The sequence below is a fragment of the Vitis vinifera genome, chromosome 2, assembly GCF_030704535.1.
Source record: "Vitis vinifera cultivar Pinot Noir 40024 chromosome 2, ASM3070453v1".
NCBI lineage: Eukaryota > Viridiplantae > Streptophyta > Magnoliopsida > Vitales > Vitaceae > Vitis > Vitis vinifera.
Genome location: NC_081806.1, coordinates 5,054,819 through 5,069,899, shown reverse-complemented (window position 1 = coordinate 5,069,899; position 15,081 = coordinate 5,054,819). Strand labels below are relative to the sequence as shown.

The 15,081-nt window shown below is 30.5% G+C and overlaps 1 protein-coding gene across 1 annotated transcript; it reads right to left on the bottom strand.

Moving 5' to 3' along the window:
- Nucleotides 1-10,135: 10,135 nt before the first annotated feature.
- Nucleotides 10,136-13,099, bottom strand: LOC100267695 (probable WRKY transcription factor 21). Its single transcript, XM_059733612.1, has 3 exons — nt 11,743-13,099; nt 11,261-11,386; nt 10,136-10,441 (listed from the first exon to the last, which is right to left on the bottom strand). The coding sequence occupies exons 1-3, from the start codon at nt 12,432-12,434 to the stop codon at nt 10,288-10,290; spliced, it is 972 nt and encodes a 323-aa protein (XP_059589595.1). The 5' UTR covers nt 12,435-13,099; the 3' UTR covers nt 10,136-10,287.
- Between the last annotated feature and the right edge of the window lie 1,982 nt (nt 13,100-15,081).

The following is a 15,081-nucleotide window of genomic DNA, read 5'->3' as shown; positions in this document are numbered from 1 at the left end:
TGAAATAATAAAAAATTTTCAAAAAATAGTTAAATACAATAAATAATTAAGAAATATTTATTTTTAAAAATATTTTAGAATTGTTTAAAACCGTTTTCAAAAACTGTTTATTGATAATTGTTTTCTAAAATGCTTTGAAAGAGACCCTATTTATCCAAAAGTTCGAGGAAAAAAAAACCCAAACAAATCAAGCCTAAAAAAGAGCAAGCAGGCAAGATGCAAGTGGAATTATGGAATGTAACCAAAAGTGTGATGAAGATCTCAGAATGGACAAAGGAAAATAATGGGACTACCAAATTTGATAACTGCAAGTCCATCATGAGCTAATAAAACAGAAATTCAGAGAGAGGACAGCCTCGTGGACACCTAATGGTATGTTTGGTTGCCCGGATAAGAAAAAGTGAAAGAAAAATAAAAAATAAATTTAAATTTAATAAATTGTTTTATATGTTATTTTATATTTATTTCAAAATATTTTTTTATATATAAAAATTAAATAATTTAAAAATATATAAATTTTTAATTAATTTGAATTATATTTGATTTTTTTTTTCGTATTTTTATCTGGAAACCAAATATAAAAAAATTATTTTTTTTAACATTTTTTTTTAAGTGTTTTATGAAAATCAAACATAATTTTGATATTTTTATAAAAAAACTTAGAAATAATTTAAAATATTTGTTATTTGGAAAAGTAATTCTAAAATAAAAGAAGATGGGGGTATGATGGTATATATTATAAAGTGCAGAAACAGAAAAAAGAAAAAAGAAAAACAAAAAAGGGATTGATTGAAGGAGAATGTGGGCATCTGTTTATCTTGGTGTGTATAATAGGTTGCTTTCAAATCTTTAGAGCAATATTCTGTGGGCAACTTCCAAACCTTTCCTTCTCTATAACCGAAATATCCTATCTCGAAGTGAATAGCTAAGGGCACCTGCCTAACTTTATTACTTCTACGGCAGGGTAATGACAAATATATGCAACACATTTTTGACTTCATATACACCTCGGATTGGGACACCCTTTTGGGCCACTCTCCCTTCTCACTCATGGGGCGCCATCCTTTTTAAGGCACGCTTTTTTTTTTTTTTATTCATTTATTTATTTTAGCTATTAGTGAGCCTAAGGCAATGTTTATTTTGGTGACCTTTACATACTACCCAACATCAAATAAAATAACATATATAATAATACATTTGGTTGACAATCAAATAAAATAAATTATCATATCACTTATTTTATTATTTACTCGACAAAACTATAAAGGAAACTTAGAGATGACATAATATGAAATTTATTTCGAAGGTAAAACATTTAAATGTTTATATAACCTAATGTTAACAGTTCATTTTTATTCAAAATCTTATATAAAGGATTAAATCCAATTATGATCAAGGTGATGTTTGTTTTTTGGTTAAAAAAAAACCAAAATATATGATTTTCTATATTCAATTAAAAGTAACATGTCGACATCATTTAACATAACTAAACTAAACTTATTAATAACAAATTCACTTTAATTATATTAGACGACATGTTACTTTTAGCTGAATAAAAAAAGTCAAATATTTTGATTTTTTTATTCAATTAAAAAATAAATATTACTTGATACTATCACTAATAATAATAATATTTGAAAAAAAAATATTTATTGACATTATGATATGATAAGTAAAAATGGTATTTTGAGAAATAATTATATGACTTATTAAAAAATACATATATTTTAGATTATTTTTAAATAAATAAGGATAATATTAATTTAAAAAAGTTGGGGTTCTTTTTTCCCCTTTAGGCATTATGGCCAAGTTAAAAGGAAAATCCTCAAAAGAAGGAAGGTGATAGTATTAAAAATATTAAATTTATTTATTTAACTAAATGGACACATAGTTAATATTTTATACATGTTAATGTCACACTTTTAAATACTCATAAACTTAAGAAAAAAAATATGGACATATTAATGTATATTTTATATACATATATTAAAGTTTTTTATTTTATTTATTTTTGGGGAAATGAGCACTAACTTACATTGTTGGCCGACTTTATGAAGATTCGATAAAAATCTGTTAGTTTAGTGTAAGCTTAAGCCGCAGTTCTAAAACTTTTAGCCCTTATCTTGATTTGCGGACCCTATACCTCAACTTTACAAAATAATAGTGTCCAAATCAAAGCCCCAGATATTTTCTTTTTTCTATCAGAAGATCTTACTAGGTTTGGGTAAAGATTTTCATAACCCATAATAAGCGGAATCTCTGTGGATACTCCTACCATAAGGTTGATGATAAGCCGCTTATGGTAAATTAATACAACTTTTTATTTTTTCCCTTATAAGTCCGTATCGAGATATTTTCTAAAAGATAATCCTTTCCAAAAGGGTACCTAATTAAAACCTACATGAGCCTAGGCTGTGGCACCATCCATATTTGATAATGGACCTATGGTGGAGACTGGAGAGACGACACATCACTTTCACTGCATATTCTTTTCAGTTTTACGTGCCTCTCCTTTGCTTTATGCCAAAAATTCTCACCATTTTTGACATGTTTTATCTCAGGAGATTTTGCCATGGTTGTGCATATTTTGCCTGCCTCTCCTTTGCTTCATGCTAAAAATTCTCACCATTTTTGACATGCTTTATCTCAGGAGATTTTGCCATTGTTGTGCCTAGATCAGGAATGTTTCTGTAATCAAGGGATTTTCGATATTTTGTACAGACCGTTAGCCGTTAAAATGGCGGTTAGAAAGGTTAGCAGAGCCTAACAGCCGAGCTTGGCGTCTAAGTGCAACACCCACAACCGCCGAACTGACGTGGATTGTTTGAATCTGTTTCATAAACAATGCACCAAAAAACGGAAAAAGAAAATGGAAAATAGTGGAGGATGCAAACAAGGAGTTAAGAGTTGGGGTGTCGGGTGGGTCCCGTCAAAACGACATAGCAGCAGTGAAGAAGTGAAGAGAGAGAGAGAGAGAGAGAGAGAGACGTGGAGATCACACAGGGTGCAAGGGTCCATCTTTTTCACGCGGAGTGACGTGGCGGCGTTTCGGGCCTCAAGTACTTGACGCATCATGCTGCTCAGCTGCACCTCCACTTTCGTACTCTCACAAAATCTACTTGGCTCTCTAGCGGCAGACATCTCCGACACACTCTCTCCAGTCCTCCAATTTTGGACCACCTTCCCAAATTACCATTTTATCCCTATTTTCCGAGACCCACCCCCCATCCCGCACTAATGATAATAAGGTGGCAATGGCATGAGACGGACGTTACATTTCCATACCTTTTTAACCTATAGTATTTTTAATATTATTATAACCTATAGTTGTTACAACAAAAATAATTTATAATATACTTTTTTTAGCGTGACAAAAATATTCTTTCTCGATTCAATGTTTCCTTTCATGAATACAAAAATTCAAATGATTTTTAATAAGATGAATATGTTGATTTTAAATGCATTAGTTGGGAAGGTGATTAAATTACTGACAGCTTCGATCTGTCCACTTTCAGTGTTGTTGTTGGCCCTTTCAAGTGTTGTGTGGCTACTACACCTTTATCATCCTTTATTTTTCTTTTTTAAATTGAAACTTCAATCACGTTCCTCTTTTTTAAACCCCTTTCTACCTACATACCATGTACTTTACATAAGACATTGATAACAAAATAAGACATTTTTTTGGATTATTTGATGATATTTTAGTTCAATCATTTAGATTCTACTAGAAGTTGTTTTAATTAATACTAAAATCATTTTTTTGAAATATTTTTTATTTAAAATAATGATTGGTATAAGTACTTTAAATTTTGAAAGTTTCGAGAATATTATTCTTAGCGGGTAATATGATTTAAAACTTATATATTTTTTTATAAATTAATTTATATTTTATTCATTTAAAAATTAATTTTGAATAAAATTTGATTAATTAAAATAATACCTAATTTGATTTGATTATTAAATCGGTCATATAATATATTAAATGTTTAATAATTAGGTTATGCTTATATTAATGTTTTTAATCAATAATTTGTATTAGGTTTACATTGACTTATTTAGTTGAATGGATAAGGTATGACATGACCCATCAACAACAATTGGTAAGATTTATTGACCAACTTAAATACTTAATGTACAAACATTATTATATGTCAAAATAATTATACAACGATTTTGTCACGCTAAAAATAATCTAAACAATCATTTTAAAAATTGTTATCAACGGTTAGTTAAAGTAAGCGAGCATACAATCCACATGTAAATCGATCATGTTTGTTTTTAAAAATAATTTTCATATTTTGATTATGTGAAAGGAAATTTTAAATTCAATTTATAAGAGTATTATTTAAATTTCATTCGAGTCCTAGAAAAAGTAAAAAGTAATTTTGTAATTAAAAATAAATTTATATTAATGATTTTTTGATAAAATATGAATATTATTATTGTAATAAAATCACTGCATTTTTTTTTATAAGAAATATCTTTTTTTTTCTTATTTATTTGTGTCCTTAATCGACGATCTAGATCTCTCCACCAGTCATATTTAATGGTGCAGATATTTTATTTGATTGAATATTGAATATCTTAGCATTTTCCTATTTTTTAAGATTTCCAACGCGCTCAATTTTTTTTGACATGCCCTGTTGAGTGTTGACAAAGCCAAGGGTGCAAGCTGCGGAAGGGCAGGATGAAGAGATAAGCAGGGGAGGGCCAAGGCGTAGGGCAGTGTTAAGAGTAGCGTAGGGTAGGGTACCCGAAACCTAAAGGGCGGGGGGGTTGGGGGTGCAGAATAGGGGTTCTGTTTGGTTGGTACACATTGGGGGATTGGGATCTTCACTCAGGATAGAGTTGAGATCTGCTTGTCCCCACTTTCCCCATCCTTCCTCTGCCCCAAACACCCATTTTCTTATTTTATTTTATTTTATTTATATTTTTAATTGGTCGACATATTTTAATATAAGAAAATATATTACAGATATGTCCAAGGCAATGGCACTGATGGGATTGGGCAATTGGCTATGGTTTGTACATTAAAATCAGACGTTTGCCTCTGATTAACAGCTGTCTTGTCTATGTCTTCGCAACTCCTTTTTTTTTTTTTTTTTTTTTTCTGTTTTGTTTATTTTCGGAAACACCAACTTCTGTTCTGCATTTTCTTGGACAACTCATGTTTCAGCTGCCCCCCTCTTCTTAATCTATCTTCTCTCACATTATCCTTCAATTTGGAGTTTTTCTTGGAAATGACCATTTTACCCATAAAATATACATTTGAGCCTGTTTTAAAACATTTATTCCAAACCAATCATTCTCTTTCATGCTTCATTTTTGTTGTTGTGTTTTTTTTTTAATCTGCGTGAAATCATATTTTAAAATTATAATTTTAATACAAATTTAAAAATCATATTTTAAAATTACGAGTTTAGGGTACATTTAAAACCATACTTTAAAATTATAATTTCTAAATTTGTCCGAAAATTACATTTTCAAAATACGATCTTAAACTAATTTGAAAAAAAAATATTAAATTAAATGTTAATATCAAAATTTATAAAAACATTTAGAGTTTATTTGATAATAATTTTTTATAACAGTTTAAAGTAATTATTTAAAATAATTTTATGATGTTTTATAAAATAAAAACTATTTGAAAACGCGGAATATTTTTTATATTTTTAAATATAATTTTTATGTCTAAATTTTATTTTTAATTATTTTACATATTTATATAATTATTTTTTAAAATAATTATTAGAAAATAATTAAAAAATATTTTCTAAGAACATTTTTTTTATTACTAAACATGTTTTCCTCATTTTTTTTCTATAAAATAAAAAAAATTAAAAATAATTATCAAACAAACACTTATATTTTATTTAACTAAAATACCTATTTAACTTGAAATTCCTTCATTTATCTCATATCTAAGGGTGCTATGCATCCCATTTTCTCATGCTAAAGGGTTAGTTTAAACAATAAATAAAGAAATATTATTATTTAATTATATTATCTATTGAGGAGTAAATTAGAGAATTTAACAAATTTTGAAGGAGGAAACAAATAGAAGTCTTGGTTGATTAAATGGGTAATCCACGTGTGTCCCACTAGCCACTTGGCCATGATGAGTGACAAAATCCCAATGGTCCTAAAACATTAGGTGTAGGAGTTAATACCAAGATTATGTAAACACATCACTAAGATTTGGACCATGTGGGATATGATACAATGCTACTCAGAAGAGATAGGATTATTATTAGTGAGCCAATTATGAGCTACGGCTATCTTCGTTATTATTAGTCAAGCCATGTTAAACCTTTATTAGGACATCCCCTAATATTTTTACTTCCATGATTTTTTGTATTTATTTACAATAAAAATTCCAACAAAATATTTTAGTTGAAATTTGGACATAATTTAGGGTTAAACTTCTGGGAAAAGTGGGTTTACCTCATTAATTCAAATATATATATAAAAGAATAATAATCTTGGAATTCAATAATTACCCTTTTATTTGCATTGATTAGAAATGATTTAAAAAGATTTTTTCAATAATTATTTCTACTTTTATTTAAAATCATTATTAACTGGATGAGAAAATATTTTATTTATTATTGTATTTTTTTTTTATAAATGATTTGTACCTTATGTTATATAATAAAAATTTATAACATATTTATTTATAAAATACCTTTATTAACTTAACATGATAATTTTTTTTTTATTTTTACTTAATATTTTCAAGTAAAATGATTGTTTTAGAAAATAATTATTTGATTTATGAAAAAGTGTATATATTTTAAAATATTTTTTAAATGGATGAAGTTAAAGTTGTAAAACTGATGTATAAAATTTGAGATTTTATATATATATATATATATATATATATTTTCAAATCAATGAGTCATAACTCAAATTTATCTTTGTTTAATTTAGATACATTTTTTTTATCTTTTATTTTTAAAAATAAAATTTTCATAACAAAATGTGTAAATTTTTATACAAAAAGTAGGAACATATTTTTGTATATTTGAAAAGTAAACTTAAATTTTTAAAATTTGAGGAAGTAATTTTAAAAAAAAAACCTCAAAAATTTTAAGAATACAAATTAAAATTATATTTTTTGTATAAGAGTTATTATATTTTGTATAAATTTTTTTTTATCTTGAAACATAAAAACAAAAAATATATCTAGACAGAACCAAATGAACTTGATTATATGAAACTTTCGAATCCATTAAAAAGAAAAAAAAAATAATGGTATTGAAGTTAATTACACTATTTGACAAAGAACTTGTTTGATAGTAATTTTAGAAAGCAATTTTGATCTTTTCAACAATTGAATTTTTTTATTATTTAATATTAAAAAAACTAAAAATATTTTTTAAAATCATTATCAAATACACTATAATTCACAAATATTGCGTCCAATTGTTGTTTAACTAGACAAAGCATACGATTCAACCTGAATTTAATTTTGCTTGGACTTTCTTTGAGTCATATAATGTGGACCTGTTTGAAAAATAAGCCATAAAATTTCTTGTGGTTGGTTATGCCTTGTTAGAAAAATGAGCAAGTAAATTTGAAGTTGACCAATGAGGAGGAGATATCAAAGGGACTGGCTACAAACGCAAACAATTAATGTGGCAGATATGCTTTGTTGGTATGTTATTTTCTACTAAAATGATGGAAAATGAGACATTAGGGAGAGATTATTGATGATAAATTCTTGTCTTGTCTATTGGGGAAATGATTATTAATTGGAACAAATGGAACCTCATGAAAAAGCCATTTTGTTTGTACTGTACAATATATTTTTTCTTTTGCTTGATTGGCAGCTTAGAGAATCATTCCCTTGTTGGAAATTCTCTTTCAAGGTAGGTCTTGAGCCACAACATAACCATTTCATTATTAAATGTCATTTGAAATGCTGACTCATTTATTTTCTTTATTGTTAAATTAATTTTTATGGATAAATTTTAAATTTATATTTTATTTAGGGTGCGTTTGTTGTATGAGAACAAGAATGGGAATTGAATTGAATCACAAGTCCTAATAAAAGCGAGATTTGATTTCTTTAAAGATGAATATTTAATTTTTATTCTAATTTTAGCAAATCATTCAAGTACATTAATGAATATAAATGGAATTGATCCCTGATCTGATTCTTTATTTCAATGTTCTAAATACGACTATGGTACCATGTGACATAAAGATGAACTATGGTACCATGTGACATGACCATGTTGTACGTCCATGAGAATAAATTCTTAAATCTTATCATTATTTCTATTAAGTCATCGAAAGATAAAAATGGATGAAAAATTAAATGGGATTTTAATTCTTTTATGATATTCCAATCTTCCAAACACACACTCTATTATTTTAATAAAAGGAATGAGAACTTTTATTAATTAGGGAAAGAGATGATTCAAAACACCTTGCAAAAGTGGGTGAGACCAAAATATTGTAGCACTGCAACTAACCCACTTTGTAGTTCCATAATAAAATGAAGAAAATCATGACTAATAGATGATTCCCCTCTGCTTATAATAGCATTTGAAAGAAGAAGAAGAAGAAGAAAAAAAAAACTCTTTCAAGGGATAATCATGAACTAAGTTGTTAGGCTTTCTAGACCATGGAAATCTTCTTCATCTGCCATGGATGATGGAGATCCATATGGGGTCCATTTGTAACACCATTAACCCTCTTAAACGAAAAAAGGCTCCCCCAAGACTGAAAAATTATTAGACCTACTACCCAACTAAGCAAGCATCACTAGTGGCTGAGAAGAAACAACACATGATGGTGCCCAACTTTGGAAGAGTATCCACTCATCACCCACTCATGCATCGACCTAAAAACTTGGTATGTCTTGGGTGACCATTTGGGCATACATCACAAAATATTGGGCCAATTAAGTATACTAAATAGTACAATGTAGCATGTAATGATCATAGGATCTTCAACCAACTTTAATCCAAGATTTAAGTCCTGGACTCTTTTGGACAAATATTGGAGGATCCAATGACAAAAACATCCAATCAGAAGGCAACTAAATCCGATGTAACTCAATGATAAACCACCCCCACATGATGAAAAAATTGTAAACCTTTCTTATTGGGTACACAAATCTCATTACCAAATCTAATCTCTTTGATTGATTTCTTCTTGGGTCTTGAATCATCTTTCCTTTCTCATAAAGGCATTTCCAAAATGATACTTCTAGAGGGTTTGTACAAGTCCAGGCCTGATGTTTGGAACTTTTACTTGGTTAGTCATTGGGCCTAACCCCTTACACAAAAGAGATTGTGGGTAATGGGAACACAATGATTCTCTGTTTAGCCCAGTTCCCAGCAAACATCACATATCATACAGGTGTCATGATCCTTCACAGTGTAGGTACTGATGAAATAGACAAACAAATAATTAACATCTCATAAAAAAATCTTCATATGGTGTTGGTAATGGTCGGCTGTGTTCCATGGTTTAATCCTTTAAAATAGAGTAGGCCCATCAAGATTGTCTAAAGGGACAAGCCCTTTGTATGTCATCTACTGCTTTGTCATTGATTCCTTTTAATTAACAATTAACTTAGGAAAAAATGCTTGAGGAAAAAGTTAGGCTCCCTTTTGTTTTAATTCAAGGTCAGAGACCATTGTGGCACCCAATGCAGATGTTATCATTGGGAGAGGTCCAGTTCAATATAAAAATCTGGGTGAACAAACAGAGTCACTAAGCAATTTCTATGGACAGAAAAGGTCTATAATGAGTTTGGTACTTCAACTTAAAATTGTTGGAATTAGGAGACATGAGAGGATCATGAACCAGTTTGGAAAGAAAATTTATGCTGGCTATAACTGGACTTTCTTTCATCTATGCTTGGGGATCGGCAACTTAAAACCAGGGAACTCGAAATTCTCAAGGGTTAAGCTCATGCAAAAACATCAAGTATGGCCCTACTGGATTGGCTGCAGAGCAAGATCCAAGCAACTACCACAAAACATTTATGTGTGTGTCTGAATTACCAAAAGTGTCATTAAATTCTTTTACAATAGGAGTTCCATTTCTCATGCAAAGCTTTGATTCAGTACATTTCTTACAGGGAAAAAAAAGAGGTATATGCATGAAAAAAAGAGAATGAATTCAATGGGCTTCATAAAACAAAACAGTATCATTCCACAAGAACAGAGCAATTACATTCTCAATAATTTCCATGCTTGGGCAGAAGAATTTTGCTAAATACAAAACCCGTTCCAGCGTGGAATGTGAGAATTCCTTGGCTTCATTCTACTAGTGAATCATCACATTTGGTGCTTGAAATGTAATTCTAGAGTGGTTATGGTCCCCTTCATATGTCACAACCAACATGGTAGGATCCTCCAAGCATCGTTCCACATGCTTCCTTGCAGTGCATCCCCTCATGCTGCTGCATTTGTAATAGCTCCTTGAAAATGAAACATCAAAGGCATGTCACCATATTGTGAAAAAGAAAACAAAGAAAGCTAATAGACAATCATGCAACAAAATGATGATTTTTGCTACATCCCCAGCATCCAAACCATTAAAATTGTCAGCATCTCTTCTCTTGTGGATAGACAGCGAGTTAGCACTTAGAAGCAACTCTACCTTGAGGTTCTTGATCTTGGAAATCTTTGGTTTTGCTAATGAATGGGTTACAATACATTTTGAATAACAGGGATTCATTAAGGAAATAAGGCTCTTCAAGAATTTTGCCTTTTCATAAACCTTTGGGAAGGCTAGGGGTAGTATGTGAAGGAGCTGCCCCCTCTTGTTAGGTGTAAACATCAGAATATGTGGCCATAAGCCTGTAATTGGTTTGAATAATCATCCACTTAGGTCTTGACTGGATGGACTATTCCATGAGACCAATCAAAATGTCATATGTGAAATCATGAACAATGAGCAAGCAGAGGAGGATATATATAGCTCCCATGTCAGTTCAATTTTACAATTTCATAACTGGAACAATCATATCCATGACCCTAAATTATGACTTGTAGTGAACTAAACATCCGGTGAATATATGATAGTGTCCAATGAACCAAAGATACAACTACATCATGTCAGATCCAGAAAAAGAAAAATGTGAATAGATGATCCAAGATGCAACAAGCAGAACAGAGTCCCACAAATTATAAACTTTGATATTGGACTATGGAAACTAACAACCATAAAGTAATGGATGGCCAGTCTGAAAGGATCTTGACAACATGAAGAAAAGGTAGGAAGAACATCAAAATACCTTGGATGTGGAGATCCTTTTATGGGCTTTTGCCCGTATTTCCTCCAAGAGAAGTCATCAGGAGGTATATCTGCTAGTTTATTGCTTATAGCTGGAACTTTGAACGATCTCTTTATCCTCAGTTTCCTGCACATAATAAAAGAGGACAGCAGAAAAAAAGAAAAAACCCACCGTAAGAGAACCATTATATCAGTATACAAGCAGATGAATTGTAGTTATATCAGGAATTTTCTTGCTAAGGGTCAAATATTACAAATAAGCCATCATGGCTTTGTTCAGTAAAAATGGACAAATATACAAATCAACATGTATAGCCAAGGGATTTTTCAAGCTAAAATCCGGTTCTAACATAATCCTAATTTCTATTCATGGTATTATAGGAAAATTTTCAAAATTCAGCAACATCAGTCACTTGAAACACAGAAAGAAGTGATATTAATAGAATTTAAAACCAACAAGATGAACTGTTGAAGGGTAGTCACCTCTTCTTCGTGCAGTGGCATCCCCCAGTTGAGGCTACGCATCTCATGCTTTCTTCTTCGCTCTTTGCCCCACACTTCCTCTTGGAAGAGTCATATCGAGAGGCCAGAATTTCAGATGATGAATAACGGATTGTCTGCTCCTCGATGCTACTTCCATCCATACTAATTAAAGAAATCGCGGATTTCTGTGGAAAGTTCAACCCTATGATGGAGTTGTTTGGAACAGCAAGATTGCTCTCTGAGTAACAACGTTGTAATGCTAGATTCTGTTTTTCCCTATACAAGTTGAAACCATTGGTGGGGAAAAAGGCAGTTGAAGACTGAGCGTTCTGAAGAGGGATCAACTGTTTAACCATGCTGGGTTGAATCGCGTTGCACCCATGGCTTTGTGACAAAGGACTGGGACTATCCATCCATTCTACAGGGCTTATATGTCCTGAATTCAGCAGGGGACCCTTTCTTATTCTCTTATAATCCCTCTCTTCATCAAGTAGGGTGAGCAGTTTTCTGAATTCAGTCAGTGCTTCTTGGGCTATAAAGTTCACTTCCTGAGTTTTTGTCGCTTGAGCTTGATCAGAAATACAAGTGAGCAAGTGATGGGCATATCTGAAACCACTCTGAGCAACTTCATGAATTTTGAAATCCCACCTTACAGGGGTCATTGAAACACAAACACCTGAAGCTTCGTTCATGGAACTCAACAACTGATTAGCTCAGCTATCAGAAGATTCAGAACTAGCTTGTATAAAGCCTCAAAGTGACAGATTCAAGGATCCAAAACACCATGGATGATCACGGATGCAACTGGGTCCTCTTTTGATCAGATAAAGCCAATAACACGAACTGTATTTTCTGGCAAAACCCGTGTACCGGAAACCACCAATGAATCAAAACTAGGTTGATTCAGCGGAGTACGACCCACAATATTCAAAACCCACTTCATAAAGATATCTTAATTTACATTTGCATAAACTCACCCAAGCCAACATAGTGCCAAGATAGTCAACGGTGGATTAAGTTTCATACCCCACCAGCCAATTTCCTATCAGAAATGAGAACAAAATGGGGAATGTGTGTGTTTTCAAATGGTTGAGTAGAAACAAAGGTGACTGTAATTGCATGCTTTGGTTGCAATTTGCCGGCTCTATATCCTAATCTTTATCTGGTTTTAATTTAATAAAATGGTTGATAAGCCCTATAGGATGTGAATGTTTTCCAAAACCCGTCAGCAACACGATTTCATTATGGGACTCTTGACTCTATCAAGGACTTTGGAATTCATAGTTCATCCTTCTCTGACAAATTTTGCAGCAAGAATCTCGTGTTTCAACAGGTTTTGGTATTTTTTGTGGTTCTTCCCCTGACCACTATGTTTAGAAATGTCTTCTCAAGTATGTTGTTCATGTTAATCATTTTATAGACGTCTCTGAATGGTAGATTAACCTCGAGCGTATACTCCAATACTAAGTTTTACTTGGATTCATGATTAACTTACTTGACCATTGATTGATGTTAATAATAATAAGTTAAATCTTTTATCACATTAAGTTACTATTATTTGAATAATCCATGAAGGTGAGAGCAATATTGTTCAACGTTAATAATTTCAAAGTCAATTTTCTTGAGCCACCTTGTTTGACCATCAGTGTTAATGCAGTGGTTTTCTTGTTTCATCCAAAAAAAAATATTTTTGAGGGGGAATATGTGATGAAATTTCAAGAAAGGTAAATACTTGGGCTGGGAAAAAATAGAAAGAAATTATGGGTACACGTACACCATCAGAATTATATGAGGGGGGTGGGGCATGGATAAGTACAGAAGAAGACACATAAAGATTCAAAGATTTAGGTGAAGGGCTTTGGTTGTATGTGGCATTATTCCACTTGCCCATGAATCTGATCCACTAACCAACCAACCAACCGCAAGCAAGTCTCTCTCAAGGTCTTGGACCTTGCCATTAATCGGTTTAAACTTCATTATTGGAGTGTGCTTGTTTTATTTTCCTCATAGGAAAAATAAAAATTGAAGCACGCTAGCTTGTTGTCAAAGGGTGGTTTTTAGTGGCTTGGTCTCCACTCCTCTTTATCCTCCTGCAATTATCTTGCTATAGAATCCACATAAAGAAGGGCTAGTTCCATAAAATTGTCATTTCCAAATTCCAACTAGTGAGATTGCCAAGTTTGTTCAATCAGCACCCCACTGATTTGATTGCTGCTGATTTTAAGTAGATGGGACCCGTGAGAACGACAGCACAGTTGATTATAGGTTGAGGCTCATGTGACCATGGTAGCCATTGATACGACTGCCATTATTGATAATCGAGGACACCACCCAAATATTGGATTTTTGATAATTGTACGGTAAAATTAAAATTAATTTTTTAAAATACAGTACAATAATGAAAACTATTTCTATCACACTTTTTTATCACTTTTTAAAAGGTATTTTTGAAAAGACACTTTGTAATATTTTTATATAAATAATATACATTAAAAAAAAATTGAATTTAAGTTTAAAATATCTCTTGAAAAAACATATTTTATAATTTTTATATTAATAACACTCATTAAAAAAATTTGAATTTATATTAAAAGTGTTCTTTCAAAAGACATTTTTAATATTAGTTGTATGATAAAAAAATTGAATTTATACTAAAAATGTCTTTTTAAGACACTTTTTATAATTTTATAAAATTAAATTTATATTAAAGGTGTCTTTTGAAGAGACACCTTCAATAATTTTTATGTCAGTCGTTAATTGAAATAATTGAATTTATACTAAAAGTATATTTTCAAAAAACACATTCCATACTCCCATAAAATTAAATTTATATTGAAAAGTTTTTCTTCAAGAGATACTTTTAATATAAATTTAATTTTTTTTCAATAAATGACTAATATAAAAATTGTGAAAAGTGTTTCTTCAAAAGACATATTTAGTATAAATTCAATTTTGTGGAATTGTATAGACTCCTTCAATGTAAATTCAATTTTTTTCACTATGTAATTGATATAAAAATGATCAAAGATGTTTCTTTGAGAGATACCTTTAGTATTAATTTGATTTTATGGTATTGTAGAAATGATATTTTTTTTTAATATAAATTCAATTTTTTTAACATATATGACTAATAAAAAAATTATGGAAAAGTGTATTTTGAATATGCACCTTTAACATAAATTTAATTTTATGAAATTATGGAAGGTGTTTCTTCAAAAGACACTTTTGATGTAAGTTCAATTTTTTTTTTAAAACATTTATGATTGATATGAAAGATATAGAAAGTGTCTCTTCAATAAACACCTTTCAAAGTGATAAAAATTAAAAAATGTCTATATC